The 17,532-nt window shown below is 38.6% G+C and overlaps 1 protein-coding gene across 1 annotated transcript in view; it reads right to left on the bottom strand.

Moving 5' to 3' along the window:
- The window catches only part of ANO4 (anoctamin 4), a gene marked incomplete at both ends in the record, with an annotated part of 123,552 nt that overhangs the window by 57,917 nt on the left and 48,103 nt on the right, over nt 1–17,532 (bottom strand). Inside the window, 3 exons of the mRNA XM_084205385.1 lie at nt 8,400–8,531; nt 13,124–13,168; nt 16,259–16,359. Of these exons, the coding sequence (XP_084061511.1) occupies nt 8,400–8,531; nt 13,124–13,168; nt 16,259–16,359 (278 nt within the window). The remainder of the gene's footprint in view (nt 1–8,399; nt 8,532–13,123; nt 13,169–16,258; nt 16,360–17,532) is intronic.

Below are 17,532 nucleotides of genomic sequence, written 5' to 3'. Positions count from 1 at the left end.
TCATGCGCTCCCTCTTTATTATCAAAATTCTCAGCTGAATTTTCAATACAATACAGTGTGTACATAAGACCCTTATGTTCTTCTTCAAAGGCTGATGGTAAAAAAATATCCTAAAGTAAAGGTATGTAAGACAAGTGCACCAGAAGTAATAAAACCTGGTTTTCTAGAGATTGCTATCTCCTGTCTCCTTTGCCACTTCACCCCAGATACTCACAGGCCATTTCTGCATCTACAATCTACTCACTGCTGTACTCAGTGCTTCTGGCTTCCTCCCATCTCCCTGCTATTCCCAAAGTCCTGCTCATGCCCTACAATACCTACCAAAGGTAATTAGATTTATGCATATTGGCTGACCACCACGTGCATGCTGATTTTCCAGTGGGCTGGTAGCAAACAGCAAATGCAATTGGTGCCCACTGGCCACTGCCTTTTCTGTATAGGAACAGTTTTGGGCCACTATTCCATTTCAAACTGCTATTGCTCAAAAGGTATGCAAGACTGAGCTTATCTTTCAGATACAAAAAGATATGTGTATATAAAGATGCATCTTTACCCCTACACCTGTGTCAAATTCAGCTGAAAGTAATCAGTATGTGAAATAATAACTACCAAAAGTATTTTGAGAGAAAAAAAATGGTGCATTCATGTAAATCTTAATGCTGATAGAAATGATATTAAAAGAATCTAAACTGTGAAGCAGGTAGAACAGTGTTGTTTTCAGCTGAAGCTGGAACTCCATATTAGGCTGTTTGTGTAGCAGCAGAAACAAATTAAAAGGCAGGAGTAAAACAGAAATGAATAGTTAGAGATTTTTGCTCTTTATTTTTCTTTTACTGCCTGATTATCCAAGACCTCACCTCCCGGACAGTTAAAGAACTGTGAAGATAACTTCACAGATATCAAAACAGCACAGTAATTCTCATTCTGACTTAGCTTGACTCATCTTTCTGACAAGTTCTTGTAAGATTCAACTGCAAATTGGATCACCTTATCTGGGAAACCTGCAACATGGAACCAGATAACACTTTAATCTATTTTCCTTGTAATACAAGGTAATTTTGCTCATCTCTTATCAAAACTGACTTATACTGCAACTAGAGATAGCCATTTCAACATCTTTTCTGAAGAACTTGTTTAATAGTTTTGTTTGTATTTAAGAATTTCTATTTTCATGAGTCATGAATGCAAAAAGGCAAAAAATCAAGGGTTACGGGAACTGTAAAAAACAAAGAAATAATCACTTATTTAGAGAAACCCTTTAGTAATTTGCATTCATTTGCAAACTTCGTAATTGTGTTGTTGTAGCTCTTGATCTCACAAAGGCAAGAAGAAATAACCAGACGTGTCTGTGAGGCAGATGTAAACACCTCAGTAATGATAACTGCCATGAAGAACTCTGCCTGTTCCAGAATGGCTGAAGCAGTCCTAAAGCACCTGTGAGAGTATGAGCTGCAGAGCTTCTGCCCTTCCCCGTCTTGTGCCAGGAAGGGCAGGAGGGGGAGAGGAGAGGAAGGACTCACCATGATCAGAGTGGGTCAAAAACATGCCCTTGAGTGTTTTCCAATGTTATTCATGAAGACATGGATAAAGAAGAGATGCTAGAGTTCAGCAAAGGTGAAAGAGTAGTGCCAAAACTGAGTCCTCTGGATGACCTGGACCATCCCTAACAATATCATTATTTTGGGATAGAATTGCATGTGATAACATTTAAAAAATAATCCTCACTTCTTTTTGAACATAAAAGTTATAGGGTTTTAAAAATCTGCTTAACTCAAATACACTCTTATTTTTTTCCTGTGAAATTGTCTGTAGAGTAGACCCAGCAAGAGCAGCATCACCATAATCAGTGGGGCAGGGACCTCTGGCACAGGAAGCAAAAAGGGGCAGACATGAGTGGAAGGCCTTGAGAGGTTGAGAATATCTCAGGTAGCTGTATCTGTGTTACAGCATCCCAGTTAGACATTGACATAAATTAGGACAATGCCAGGGAGGTTTCAATTTATCTCAAAAGTCACAGGAGTTGCTCTTGTCAGGTGACAATCAGGCAGCTCAGTGTAGGGCTTACCCCTTTCAACCACCACCCCTTCTTCCCATGCTTCATGGACTTTTTTTCCCCCCAGATTTTTATGCTTCAGTTTGTCTTATTTCTGAATGTGGGTGGCAAATCCATAGTCACAGAATAACCATCAAAGCTATTCCATCCAATACAGCATCCAATGAAGAATTCAGAGGAGAAAGATTTTCTCAGTCTGTGAAGAATCTCACACTTCAAATTTCAGTTCACAGGGGCCAGAGCTGAAGAAAATTTCAAACTAGGTACACATAAACATTTATCAGACACTATTGAGCTATGTGCTGTATAAAGCAGAGGCTTTCTAGCGAGTTTTTTAACCCTTGTGGCTTTTAGGTAGAATTTCCTCAGCTGTTCTGTTTCTGCTGCCCTTGTTAGATTTTCAACAGGCACAAGGATTTGAATATTCATAAGAGCAATACAGCTTGTGTTCAGGCTCAAGTAAGGGTATAGACTTTATTTATGAGACTCTTCCCTGATGGTTTTCATCATTTTGCCACCTCATTTTTAAGACAAAAAAACATGTAAGGATTAATCCATTATAGCTTTTTTACCTGTGAAGTTAATGTACAGGTTGATAAAGCCAGTGATTTGTTCCACAATAGCTATAATTATTAACTTGGTCCTGTAAGTCTTATTTGTGTTAGCTATCCTTACTCAAAAAGAAAATCCCAATGAAGATAATGAAAGTACTTTTGGAAGGAAAGCTTCCAGAGTTGATCCTTAATTAAAGTCCCTTTCAAAAATGTCATTCTGGAAATACTGTTCTTACATCTATGCTGTAAGAGACATGAAGAGTCAGTGAAGGTTAATTGCTTTGAAGCTATATTTGTAGCCTTTTTAACTAAACTGTGAACTGGAAATTTCAAACTATCTTTCCATGGATAGCAAAGCACAGCAAAGCTAACTGTTGTCTAAAGAAAGACCTCAAATTACTGCAAATTCAACCAAGAAAACATTACCAATGAATTCCTGTTCACACATTGTCTTTGGCAGTTGTACAAACCCTTAAAGGGTAAATTCAGCTCTCAAATCTTTGAATGCACATTAAAAAAAAAAGTGGGTTTACTTTTCTTGCTTTATGTTACTTTTTATATTTTGGGAAAGCAAAAGGCAGGAAAAGGCTGTTTTCTGCCTTAGTGGTGAGATAAATAAGCTGAAATCTGAACACCTGTGTCCTGGTGACAACAGCACAAAGGCAGGATGGATGCATGCACAGACCCGTGTGTATCTTTGCACTGTGGGATCCACAGACACTGCAACATTTGACGTCTGACACTCACCATGTCTAAAATTGCCTTCTGCTGGAAGCAGTGCAAACTAAGAGCACAGATGTTGTTGGAAGGAGTGATCTCTATGTGAGTAGTGTATTCCTTACTCAACCTTCTGTAGTCCCAGGTAAATCACGGAGCCAACAGCCAACCTGTCGTTGGCTGAGGTAATAGCAGGTTTTTAGCTCATTTAACATAGAGAAAGTAAATCACCAGCTGTAGGAGCAGCAGCAATGTGAGTCTGCAGTATTTCTCTGAGAAAAATAGCACACATTTACCTACTTTATTTGTTTGAAAATGGCTATATTATTAGCACTTGCTGATTTTCATTTTGCTTGATTCTTAAGGCTGCAGCTAACTGTCTTGTTTATGTAAAAGGACATTTTTATTAATGGTTAGCAGGGGGTTTTCCTATCATACAGGGCCTAAAACAGGGTCACTTTGGGACAAAGAATGCTGTAGTGGCTCTGTTTCCAATCTGGCACCACAGACTCAAAACTGCCAAAGTAAATTAGAAAGTCATGAAAGAGCTGAATCTCTCCTCCACCTTCCTCTACCTTTGCCCCAGATCAGTCTTCTCCCCAATCGCTTCTTTATTTAAATTAGTTCACTTAGAAATATTCACCAGAGATAGAAGGAGGGAGCCTTTTATATTTTTCAGGGATGCCCTGCTTCTTTGTATTTTATGCAATTAAAACTCCCAGAATCAGAGGGAATAAAAAAAAAAAAAACAATGCAGGGCATGTCCAAGTTTGGCAGCACAAAGATTTGTTTGAGGGCAGGATTTACAAAACTGTGATTCCCCATTTATAAAAAGCCATTAAAAATGTATGTTATTGTACTGTAGATGCATTTAAACACCAGAATGACCATCCTGGTTCAAAACAAGTAAGTGTCCATGCAGCCCTGTGCCGTGTCTCCAGTTACAGCAGCTCCCCGCTCTCTCCATGATTTTGGGGTGAGGGGGCTCAAGGGAACATGGGCACAGATCATGTTTGTTAAGATGAATTTGAACATCAGAAAAAGCTTGAAAAGTAGCTCCACCTTGAGAGACAGATCTCTTGGAAATGTGGAAAAAATACAAGACTTATGTACCACAAGGGGACATAATACAAATGAGAAGAACTCCATTAACCTCTGGTATGCAGGGCCATTTTTTGCTTAATTAATCAAGTTACTATCCTAGTCCTCCTAATTGAGTAAATTTTTAATCTTATTTTCACTAAGTAATAAATATTTATTTAAAGTGGTTATTCAATTATATATTAGATTAATATTTAATCAGAGAGTTTATCACCTTTGAAAGATAAAACTAAGGGGAAATAGCTCCTGATATAGAGTTTGAAATCTCTAAACAGCAATTAACATATTTTCCTAGCTAGTGTACAGTTATCTCAGAAATTGCAGCTAATTGCTGCTGCTACTATTCCCAAGTGACTAGCAGCTGACTACATGAAATAACTAAGATGTAGTAGAAGAACGCCTAAGTGTTTTTCAAGCTGTGGCTGCAAAAAAGAGACACTACTAAGAAGTCTATGTTGAAAATAATCTTTTTTGTATTCCACACAATTAAAAAAAATAGTTCTTGGCAGAACATCTTTCCTCCAAAAAGAGATTTTCTATTACTTAAAAAAATAAGATGAATTTTTGTCTTCTCTTGTGCTGACAATTTTGAGATATACCCTATGAAGTATGCCATAATGCCTTTAAAAGAAAACCTGAAGCTCTGCTGCAAAAGTTATAGGCATATCTCACAAATGTCATTCTTGTGTTTTCTTCTTTGCCAGTTCTGAAGGAGGGACAGATGGCTAGCTGTGCCTCTTAAAACAAACTTAATTTTTTATTGGAAAGCCGAATTTCTCCACATCTGGCTTTTTTCCATCTGAATGGAAAAGAAAAATGCAAGAAAGAAAAAGTCTATTGATATGATCTATTAAAATTGCACACAATCCTTGTACATCAATATTTTTGAAATATTATTTCCTATGGGAATAAGGTCTGGTCAGTTTTTTTTCTTAATTATTTCCCTCCCTAGACATTGAATTGTAAGTATTGTCAGTTCTTTGTCTTTCCATGCTTTTAAGAGAAACTCTCCCAGATGAAGTTTCTACTCAGATCATGTTATAAAATCTGTATCAAACTGGAGCCCTGTTTGTGGAAACTGTGGCTAGATCACAAAAGATAAACTCTGTTTTTTGGTGACATGGTGACATTTGGTGACATGGTGACATTTGACGCTGTGAAGAAAGGAAAAAATAAGGAATTTTAGACCCAAATTGCAATATTTCAAACACAGCCAAGCTCATATGAATATACAAGGCATAATATTTTAGAAAATGCAAATCACATAAAACCAGGAGAAAAGGAAGAATTTGGCAGCCTCCAGGTAGGATTTGTGGCAAAATCTACTGTGAGGCCATGGAGATCTTATCTGAAAACTAAGGATATGAAGTTTTGTGCTTTCAAGATGGTTGTAATTGTGAGTGGTTTACTTCATGTTCTTCATTAAGCATGTCTTAGATAAACAGTAATTTATGACAACACAGAAATCCAAAATATTTTTAACTGCCAGAAGTACATATCTTGCTCTCCAGAAATACTTGTACAATAGCCAGAAAAATTCTCATCAGTGTAATTAAAAGGCTGATTATATATTTTAGGCTCCTGTGGGTATTTCTCAAAGAACAGTTGAATGTACTTCCCACTAATCTCTTCCTCTCACTTAGGATTCTAGATCTGCAGGAAAATTTTAAGGCTTCTGCTATAAACTTAAAACTAAAGATCTGTACATAAGTTCTGACAAAAAGCTAGTGGAATTTTTCAGCCACCACCTTAATACAGTACAAAAGGACTAAAAATCTTGCAGTTATTCTGCATTCTCTGAGGACTTCAAGAACTGAAGGAGTTACAAACATTTGCTTTGCTCAAAAAATGGCCAGATGTTCAATGAAAAGTCTTGAACAACACTGAGGTCGGCTAGCTGAACACTGGTGTGGTACTGGGACCCCTCCAGTCCTGTATCTGCTCTCTCTGAATCAGTTTTGGCACAACTGGAAGAGGAGGCAGAGCCACAGCTAAAGGCCCAAGAGTAGGAAGGAGATTGTAGCTGTTCTTCCAGGCTATAGGATGATGTGTTTGTGGAACACTGAACTCCACAAGTAACTACCCATGAGGAGTTTGTAGCCTCCAGTATAATTACATTGTATTGGTTATATGCTGAGAGCACTCTAGCAAAACCTTAACTGACCCACATATCAAAATACATGGACTTTTCTTACCATTGGCAGAACACAAGCTAAATGATCATAACATTACTGTAGATGGCAACTTTTCTTTTCAGCATCTCAGGAATTTCAGTGATTATTTATCTTCACGTTCCTAACACAATATTGTGGGTCTCTGGGTTAAAAAATTGAAATACCTGCATGCAACTCAGTAGAAAAATATTGAACAAATCATTGTATTTCAAAATTCTAGTGAAACAAATCAAGCCAGGCACAGGAAACAGGCTGAAGCACGATAGGAACACCATTGCTGTCAGAGCCAGCATCTTTTGGGAGAAGGAGGCCAGCTCAGCCAACATTTTATAAACCCCACACAAAAGGATAGCAAGACTATACACAGAAAGCTAAGCAAAAAATGTCAGGTCTGCCATGGAGTAAAGTTTCCAAGGCTGCAATGATGTAAAAGAAGCACCAAACAACAGCAAGAGTGTTAATGAAACTAACACTGCTTAATAAACTCTCCTGCCAGTTCAGCATCATGAACATGACCAAGGCAGAAGAATGAAAAAAACCCCTCTAGTTGATATATGTCAATTCTCATTTCAGGCACAAAAAAAAATCTCAGAACAAACCACCAACCCCTCTCCTACGTGCACTAATTTTAAGGGAAGTTAGCAGTTAATATTACTGGTAATAAAAACATTAATGCTGATATCCCAGTTTATAAGTTTTTTAGTATCACTGATCTATTCTCAAACTAATTTGCGCTTACTCTTCCTCTTGCAGGGCACAATAACTGACCCATCTCTGTATCAAACAGACTTCTATTGAAATTTCCCTGGAGTTTTGCACCTGTTCTTGTTTTTCTGCTGTATTTGGAAAGATGCCATTTGTGGCAGAGGTTTTTTTAACTCATTTTTACTGCAGCTAGTAAATCAAATCCCTGAAAAATTATTCATTCAAAATGAGTTATTTTAGAGTTTTATCAACCTGGCTTCTCCCTGAATAAAACCACATATTTCAGAATTTGGAGCGACCTATAATTCATTCTGTGTCTTCTTTTAGTATCCTCAACAGTGCTGCCTAATCTTTGCGGTTTTGCTCTCAGTCAATGACTGTTTCCTATATCACAAACACTGTAACTACCCATAAGACATCAAAAATTTGACACTCCTTAAATTTCATACAAGTTCTGAAAGTTATTGTGGGGCTTTTTCTGCTCTTCATTTTGCAAGGGAATAAAGGCTTCTTGTAGCCAAGTGACTTCTCTGACATTTGTCCAACACTGGTGCTATTGGTGGAAAAGTGTCACTGCTAGGTCTAAACACTGTCTGAACCCTGCCATTTAGCAAGGAGTTTTGCTTCTATAAAATTGAAAGAGAAGTGCAGTCAAATTGACATTGTCTGTTTTCTTTAGAGTTTTGTTTGTTCTACAGTCATAACTCGGAATGAAATGCAAGAGTCAGTATTTCAACCATCAGTGATGAAGGACTTGTTTTGATTATGCTAAAGACATAAGGAATGCTGAGAAAAGTTTTAATCACATCTTTAAGTGAAAAAGAACAACTGCAATTCTGATCAGAGAGAAAATAGCCATGTGATCCCTTTAAATATGTAATTGAAATTAAAAGGAACTTTCCCATTGATTTCCTTAGCTTTGAGCTGGACCTTTAATTAGTAGAAATGTAGGCTAGCTATCTCTCCCTTCTTGTGAAAAAGGGCTAACATGAAGGCACTATTCCTTAAGACATGAACAAAGAAATCAATTTTTCCCAAGGTGAATCCGGAAAGAAAAGTTTTCACCTTGCAACTGAGATCCGATAGAATACTCACTGATGGATCCTTTGTTGGCTGAATGGAGCAGTATAGCAGTCATTCTCCTCCAGATCTGGCAGTGTTTCCTTGTCCAGTTTCATTGGCTTTCTGGGCAACCATCCTCGGAACCTGCTTATCTGTTTCTCGATCCTGCAGCACATGATAAGTATGAGCACTTGTGATAATGGGTTTTTTCACTGCATTCTGAAGTACAGGTTGTCAAACCAGGACACTCAATATTTACAGCTAGGAAAGGTGCAATGTCTTTTGACTTTTGTTGATGCAGACCAAATTACATATGCTGAACTCGACTACTCATAACCAGCTTTATGCAGAGGAGCATTTCTTTTGTCTCATCAGGAAAGCATGGTCCATGCTGCCATAAATCTTATTAAGCCCAGTGAGGGCTTGGCATGTCTCCAAATCTTTATTTCTCACATTTTCATTTAGTTTAAAACTCAGGCTTAACCAACATTAGATTTTGGCCATCTAAACATTAGAACAGTGGAGATTGTGACAAAGATCTTGGCAGCTAAACTCGGCAAGTTACACCCCATTACTGCTCTCTGTATGAATTCTTACCTTGCTATTAAAAAATCGGTTACTTTGTTCATTTCGTTCAACTGTGATTTCTTGCAACAGTATAACCTCCATGAAACCAGAACTCTGGGTGTATAAGCTAACGGGGGACTGCCATGCAGATTTTTACATTTGGAAGGTGAAAACAAAGAGTGATTGAGCTGGAGAAAGGGCAGATTTAACTACAGGTGCACTTATGCAAAGATGCACAGTGAAATGAAGGGAACAACCAGAGCTCATTGGAGAAGACAATATAAACCAAATTCAAATCCATACTAGAATGTTATAATGAGAAGCTCCTAAAAAAGCTACACCTAGAACAGTGAGCCCTGCTCCAAGTCCTAACCACTGATCCCTGCAAAAATCATGGACTACAAATTATAGAGTGTGCCCATACTTCAGTCACTGGATGAATGTTTCCAGAAGTGGAGCTAAAGGACGAGAATTTACTTCCTTTACTTCCTTTGAACTTAAAGCTCAGTTCTGAAAGAAGCTCAAGGGCTGGAAATATGGCTGGGGGTGGGGGGGGTTGTTTGTTTTGTGGGGGTATTTTGTAGTTGTTATTTTGGGTGGTTTTTTTTTGGTTTTTTTTTGTTTGGTTGGTTTTTTTTTTGAAACAGCCAACATAAGAACTCTTAAGACCAGCAAATGCTGGTACCTCTGCAGAGCCAGTTTGAGGGACGACAACCCATATCCAGGCAGCTGAAAATAAGTGATGTGAAAATGTTACATATTTTCATTTAAAATTCATGTAGTTTTTCCTGGAATATTCAGCCTTCTTCCACCAGGTTTTATTTCGGATAAGGAAGCTAATGGTCATTTTTAAACATGGGCACATTTCAAAACTGTAAATAAATCAGCTGTACCTGTTTTAGTCTCATTTTTGCACTTCCAATCTGGAATAGCAGGATGGGGTGAGGGGTGTTGGATGTTGCATATGTGTGCAAATTTATCATCAGGACTGTTTGGGAAAAGTGAAATATATGTGTAAACTTAATATAAGATTTAATTACTTAATTAATATAACCTCTCCATGGGCAGTGTTTGCACTGACCCAGCAGTGTGAGCACAGGAGGAGGTAGTTTGCAAATGTCTGTGCTGAATGCAGGTGAGATGTCAGATCCCAGAGCTCTAAAGGGCTTGATCCATTGTAACTCTCCAGCTGCAGCATCCTGACAGCCTTGAGCTAGCCTGTGTAGGGAGATAGATATGCCAAGGGAAGGTAAGTTCTCTACGGGGGAAATCCCTGTATTTTGGCCTCTGGTTTTTCCCCGGTAAATTCAGTAAACCCTGTGTATTCAACAGGCTTAGTGTGTTTGGGTATGGAAAAGGGAGGAGGAATTAGGAAGAGGGTTTTTCTAAATATCCTGTTCCATTCCTGTTAATTAAACTCGTTTGAATTCTCTAAGCTATTAACACCCCTGCCCATCTGCAATCCTTTCCCATTCATGCTGCAAGTCAATGTGCACATTGGAGATACTGCCTGCTGCAGGTTTATCACAGCACACAAGCACAGCACAGAGGGACTGAGTGCTCTCCCCACTTAACAGCAATGCATTATTCATGCTGGCTTCTCACTGAGTGTGCCCAGAATTGGAGTGGTTTGCCATTCCCAAGACTCAGATTACTTGGCATGCTCAGTCAGCCTGCTGGCAAACGGGTCTGAGGAGATTGTAAAACCTTACTGCAAAGCACAGAACATGCAGTACAGCCTTCTGCAGGGAAAGCAAGCCCCCCTGGTTATCTCCTTGGAAAAGAAAAATGACCAAGTTTTAAAATTCCCTCCACCCATTACAACAGTGCCGTAGTCAGCAGTGCAGATTTTGTACTCTGCAGGATCATCTCGCAAGAGGAAAAAGCTGAAAGAGTGGTGCTGGTGCTAACAAATACTGACACACAGCGTTAAAAATCTATTTTTTTATCATTTATTCAGGGCTAATCCATGCCTCATTTTCCCCACACTCAGCTGAATAGGGTTTGGAACGGTGTTTGGAAAGCAGTGTGACCTACTCAGGAACAATGGGGTGATGGAGTCATAAAGAGGTAGTGCTTCAAACAGCGCCTCAAAGACAGAGTGTCTCCTGCTTTAATCCTGCCCCTGCTCTCCAAGCCTAGTCTTGACTCAGCACCCTCTTTCTTAAGATGCATATTGTGTTTAACTCCCACAAAGATTTTCTAAAAAATTTAAAAGAAACTGTTTTCTCAGCATAAAGTAGGGTAGAGATAGAAACGTTTTTCAAAGGAAAGTTAGGAAAAGAAAAAAAGGTTTTGAATTGAGACTGATTTTTATGAATGGGTCAGCTTTCATAGAACTTTACGCATATTGTGGTGCTAGCTATTTTATTAGTTTAGTTTTAAACCATGATGCAGGTGCTATAAGGTGTCTGATACCCCTCCTTTCCTTTAAGGTAGAAAAGTTTTGTAATTTGAAGTTCTGAGATCACTAGGATTTTTCAGAGAGAAAATTCAAGTCAGGTTTACAAGTTGCAAGAGACCTTCTCTGGGATTTGTCATGTGATGAAACTCCTCTCTAAAATAAATTTTGCCCAAATGTCAACATAATGTTTGTATTAACACAAAAAATGAAGAAAGGCTTTAGGTACTTGTAATCTACACTGAACTAGGAGTGGAGGCAATAGATACTTTTATTGAAGCCATATATCTAAGTTTCACATAAGTGAAAATAAAGCTGAATATACTTTATTTTTCCCCTCTGGGGCCATTCAGTTACAGCTTTTCTTCCTCAAGTAGCTATTTATAGACCTGAATATAAAAACTGAATTTAGTGTTCTCATCACTCAGGAACTAAATACCAGAAAAAGATCATACCTCTTCCCATGCTGACTTCAAATTGCATCCTGACTCATAAGAAAATGAATGTGAAGCAAGACTTCATATAACACATATAAATGATGGAACCTTCTCCTTCCTATCTATTGCTTTGGTCAAAGCAGCCATTCCACAAGACCAATTCCAAAGCTAGCAGCTGCTATAGCACCTATTGTAAGGTGGGAGTGGAAAGTGGGGCAGCATCAACAAGTTTTAGAAGATTTGTGTGCATTTATTACCGTGTGCCAAAGAGGGATAAAATGTCTCAACTCCACGAGGGGCTCATTTGGTGCTTACAAATATGAAAAGGCAAATTCCATAATGTGGTATCAGTGCTGGTGCTGTCAAGTTACCAGCAGACTGGGACATAACTTAATATCCAAAATGCTTTTTAATATGCTCATACTGCAGAGTGATCATTCCATGGATGTAAATGTACCGACATTATGTGCAAAGTGGTATGGCTGTTTACTCCAAAATGCAGATTTTTCAAATTTAATTTTTCTCTCTTAGAGCTTCTTGGGAATATTTCCACTGACCTCAATAATTAGGGGCTAAACCCCTTTGAAAACTGCATCAAGAGTACCATGGCATTAAATGCCACATACAGTGAGAGAGGTAATTGAGAGAGATAATTGCAGATATATAAATGATCTGGGTTTTGCCAAGTCTGTATAGTTTTTAGGCATTTTGGAGATATTTTAATTTCATTTTCCAAGGTATCAAAAAGAAAATGCAAACTGCTGCAGGAAAAGAGCTTCATTGCTTGAAGTCAGACATAACCTGGGCATCAAGCATAACCTTAAAGGTATTTAATAATTGAGTGAAAGCACTTCAAAGATTCTTGGAAAATACACATCTCTCAAGCTTGGTTCATTGGCTTCCTATCTAACAACAAAGTACTAAGCATCCCCACGGAGGAAGCAATAAATAAATAATGCCATCACTATTACAAGTAAGCAAGGTTCATAGAAATGGAAAAACCCCTGTAACTGTGGTATTCTAACCCCAAGAAACTCCCTAATGAGATACATGGAAAGAAAGAGGTACAGCATTTGCACTAACATCTACTTCTTTAAAGACCCCATCAGTCGAAAAATATTTTCTCATTCCTAAAAAAGGCAAAACTGATAAAATTAATTGCTTCTTTCACAAGGCAGATGCCTTAAAAATGCAACTTCTCTTTGTTTTTTTTTTTTGCAGACGTCCTAGTATGTAACCCTTTATCATTTCTACAAACACAACTGATTTACTTTTCCATCCAGCTTGACTTTAGCCATTATTTTTGTTACTGGGTCCAAATGACCATAAACTGGCATGATAGCTGTACTCACCTATTCATGAACTTGTATCGGCGATGCAGGTAATAGATTTTTCTCCTGGAAGAACAGCAAAAATGAAGCCAGTCGAGAAGAAAACCCATCGTCAGTTACAGTATGAACTAGCAAGGAAGGAAAGGAGATTGAAGACAGAAGCCTGTAAGAGGTGGAGGAAGAGACTAAAAGAGAGATTAACAGAACCGTCACAGGAAGCCACACAGACACTGGTGGCTTGAGAATTGCCAGAAGGTCATAATTTTCCCATTGTCTCCTCCTTTTCTGCTATTTGTCATGTGTGGAAGATGGGAATTCAAAGACGTTTCTAATTCAGAGTTCATAAACTGTTGCAGGAATTCCACAGGACTGACACAGGCATGGATCAATTATATGACATCTACTAGTGAGTTATTAAAGCTGCATTTGGTGAAACACAAGGGGAATCACTCAGAAAAGCCAGGAAAGCTGTACCTTATGCTGCAATATGCTGTAACACGTGCAGTACCAAGCGGGGTCTGTGGTTCCTGTTGGGATAACATCCCTTGAAACAGAATGTAGGCTACACAAGCAAATGCACACGTGCTCAGCACCCCACCAAGTGTGCAGCAACTCCCTCTGCCCCTCATACAGGCTGGCTTCTGTTGTCAGTGCAGTAAGCCATGTGTGAGAGCAGATGAGCAAGTGAGCAGACAAAGGGACGCAAGCAGACGCATGCTGGACCCACTCCCAAGCTGCCTCCTGACCAGCCCTCTGGTGCAGAGCAGCCCCTAACCATCATGTGCAGATCCAGGACTGGGATCCTGGGTCACTCCCCTACTGGCTGCTCTTGATGCCTATCATACCACAGCTGTCAGGATCTGACACACTGCCTTCAGCACAGAGATCGCATCTTCACGAGAGTTAAGAAAATCTGAGGGTTCTTGAGTGTGGATTTGGGACTCATACTCCTTCCTGGAAAATCTGGGTGCCTGACCGGACTCTGATTTCCTCCTCCAGAGGTTGACTTTGTCATCCACTGAAGGTGATTGCTAAATCAAGGTGGTTTCTGTGTATTCTGAGAGGTTCCATTGTGTAATGCAGAACTGTACCACTTCTGGAAAATGAAGGCTTACACCACACATGTTTTAAATATTGTAGTAGATGTAGTGTAGGAATGCTGTTAGTGCCTTAGAAGCAAGTCCTCTAAAATAAGACAATCTAATGCTTTGCAAATGATTAAAAAATTTGGTTAGCATTCCAGGTTAATTTTCAGAACTTTTGAACATTTTTGTTATTAGAGTCCACATCGTGCTGGTGAATTAAAATTTTTTAAACTATTTCATGTTGGCCAGCCTTCTTTGGATAGTGTTATTTATCTTGCTCAACTCAGTATACTCAATATCTTGCTCTGCTCAACTTTTCTCAGCGGAGAAAAGTCAAAGCTAAGTGTTTCTGAAGATGGCATCCACTTCTTGGTTTTGTTTCCAATATTCAGAGGTGTTCACCACTTTTTCCCTCCTGCTTTGAAACAACAAGGATTTCATTCAGTAATGCGTGGACCTTGCACAATTCCAGCCTGAATAATCAGGAACAATAAGAAATCAGCAGCTCTTAAAACAAGAGCTTAGACAAAGGCATCTGGGAATACACCAGCTAGACTTGTGGACACTTTGTAAAATTCTTTTGAAATGGTAAACCGTACTGTTGTTTTTAAGAAAAAATTAAAGAGCCTGCCCAGCAGTCACTAGTGAATTACCATGATTTCCTCTTGACAATGCTGTAGTAATTCTCTCTCTATGGATGAGGAAAAAATGAAGCCACAATCCTGAAGCAGGTCAAGAAAGCCTCAGTATTTTCAAAGCTTTCTATGTAATCAACTGCTTTGCTATCTGCTGAGTGATCAGGAAAGAATAAGCTGCTTCATGACTAAATTCAGAGTTCCTGGTGTATTTCTGAATCATGAGACCTCACTCCACTGCCAGAGCAGGTCCATCTGAAGGAATGCCACAGAAGTGAAAGAAGGCACTCTTTTGGCCTAATCCATTTTTTCTGTGGCTGGAACACTTTAAAAAGGAATATTACTATCCTGCAATGACGTGTGATTGCTTTTAGAATTTTCTCTTTAGCAATAAAAGCATAAGGAAGAACAGTTGAAGATTTGCTGTGAAAATGAAAACAAAATAAATACAAAATAAGCCTGCTATTTTGTCCTTTATACATAACCATTTTTCCTTATGAGTTTTCTACTGCTACAGGGTGTCCATACCAGAGGCATTTTTCATACTTAGGTAAAAAAAACCAGAAGGAATCCTACAAAGATACCAGCTCACTAGTTGCATATTCTGGGTCTGATTATTTTCTTGTTCAGGAGTAATTCCATTAAAATCAATGGAGCTGTAATTAGAAACCCTGCTAATTGAAAGAAGAGCCAAGGCCTCTCAGTTCATGCGTTGTGGTCAGTTCCAGTGGAAGTCTTAATGCTCTGTTAAAAGTTCTGATAACCAGCAGAGTAAAAGCAATATTTTACATAGAAAATTTCATAGCCCAACATGCAAATAATAGTTAATCAGTTATAAAAATAACCTGAATTTCAATGTGGAATTAATCTGGTTATCAGTAACATTTAATATAAGTTCTCTATTTTCTCCACAGAGAAAAAACACTCATAGCTTAAACTGTTTTCCTATTAGATGAGATACTTATTTATACTTATTTATACTTATTTATGGGATACTGACTACATACTACACAAGCAATTTACAGGTGCATACCAGATACGTCAAACAGACATGCACTTCCTGTGCTGCCTTACGTACCTGGATCTTCTTGACCTCCCATTGATTTCAATGAAATGTCCATTTAAAAAACAGCAGCGCACAAGTATGCAGGGGGCTCCAGCATTGAAGGGGTTAAAGGGCCTAAGGACAGAATACCCCATGAAAACAGCTGCACTGCTACAGCCCATCTTAATCTCAAACCAGTACTGTGCTAAAATTGTAGGCTTTAACAAGAAACAGCAATGCATGTGGAATCTAAGGAACTCCATTTATATTTCCTAAAGGCGTGTGGTATCTTACAGAAGAGCTTTTCTACAGGCATTTTGGTGTCATTATCACATTAACTTTACACTATAGTGTGGCTCTGGAGGTTGAGACAAAATACAGCTACACCTACCTGAAAGGCATTCTTACATTCATTAGTTCAGCATATTTGCCCAGGACCTCCCAAGGGGCATGCAGTTTCACAAAGATGATGTCACTGTTTGTTAGGGATGACTGCAAAAGAGAAACAAAACAGCCACCAGAGCTTACTTTTTCAAGTAAAAAAGAAAGAAACCGTCATCAGTGGTCAATGTGATGTGTCACGATCCCTTATTCTTGAAATGTTGTATGGGTATTTTGTCAACCCATGTTTCTTCTGCTGTCCTGAAAGCCATGTGTGCCTCCTTTACATGGGAAAGAGGACACGAAGGGCAGACAGATGCATCTATGGGTTAGCTGGGTGTGCATCTCATGAAGGGAACTTTATGCAGGGCGTGCACATCAGCATGGCTGCTACCTAACTGAAAGCTGTCTGGCAAAGACCAGAGGATGCGCAGCAAAGGGGAGAAGGGGAAGAGTTTAGCTCTGTTTGCACTCAGGAGGAGACACAGTGCTCTGCAAGAAAGCTACAGCAGGTTTGGCTGAAGCTGATGTGAGAATACAGAGGGACACATGATAATACTGGAAGATTAAATGTTCAAATTCGAATGAATATTAATTAAATTTTCATGATGTTACATACAATACAATTTTAGACATTCAAGTGGGTGACATTCCAAGAAATAGGTAAAGGTGCTTAGTATGAGAAAATGAAAATATGATGACAGAAAACCAGGAAAGAAAATTGTTAGTTAGCTTTAGGGGTGATTTCCTAGTTTTTTAGATGCTGTCCTATATTCAACGTTTCTCACATGAATTCTTGGTTAACACAACTTACTAGGAGTTCTTAAATCTGGTATTGTTTATCTGGAAACTACTGTGACTGTGTGGGTGGGATGCTGACATTTATGCTTTTTACACTCTCCCTCCACTATCCTGATAGATGCTGAAATTATTGAATTTGCACGTCCATGTCCTAAGAGTGGCTAAAATTCTATTACATGACATGATAGGAATGAAAACTGCAACATTTAAGATACATATATATGATTTTATTCAGCACATCAAAAAACTCCGCAAAACAAATAAACAAATTTTAAAAACAAAACAAAAACAAAGGAAGAAAACCCCACTCAACCCAACCCCTATAGAGTTAACATTTTATAAACAACTACAGTATTGGACCATGATGGACACAGATATTTGTGCTCAAAATATTACTGGGGTGCAGATATGGATTTAAAATATAAAGGAATGAGTGATGTTCTGGTGCTAAAAACTGCAGGAAAAGAAAAATCTTTCTTCTTT

This window comes from Fringilla coelebs (genome assembly GCF_963513975.1).
Source record: "Fringilla coelebs genome assembly, chromosome: 5".
Taxonomy (NCBI): domain Eukaryota; kingdom Metazoa; phylum Chordata; class Aves; order Passeriformes; family Fringillidae; genus Fringilla; species Fringilla coelebs.
This window is presented reverse-complemented; position numbering and strand designations above follow the sequence as displayed.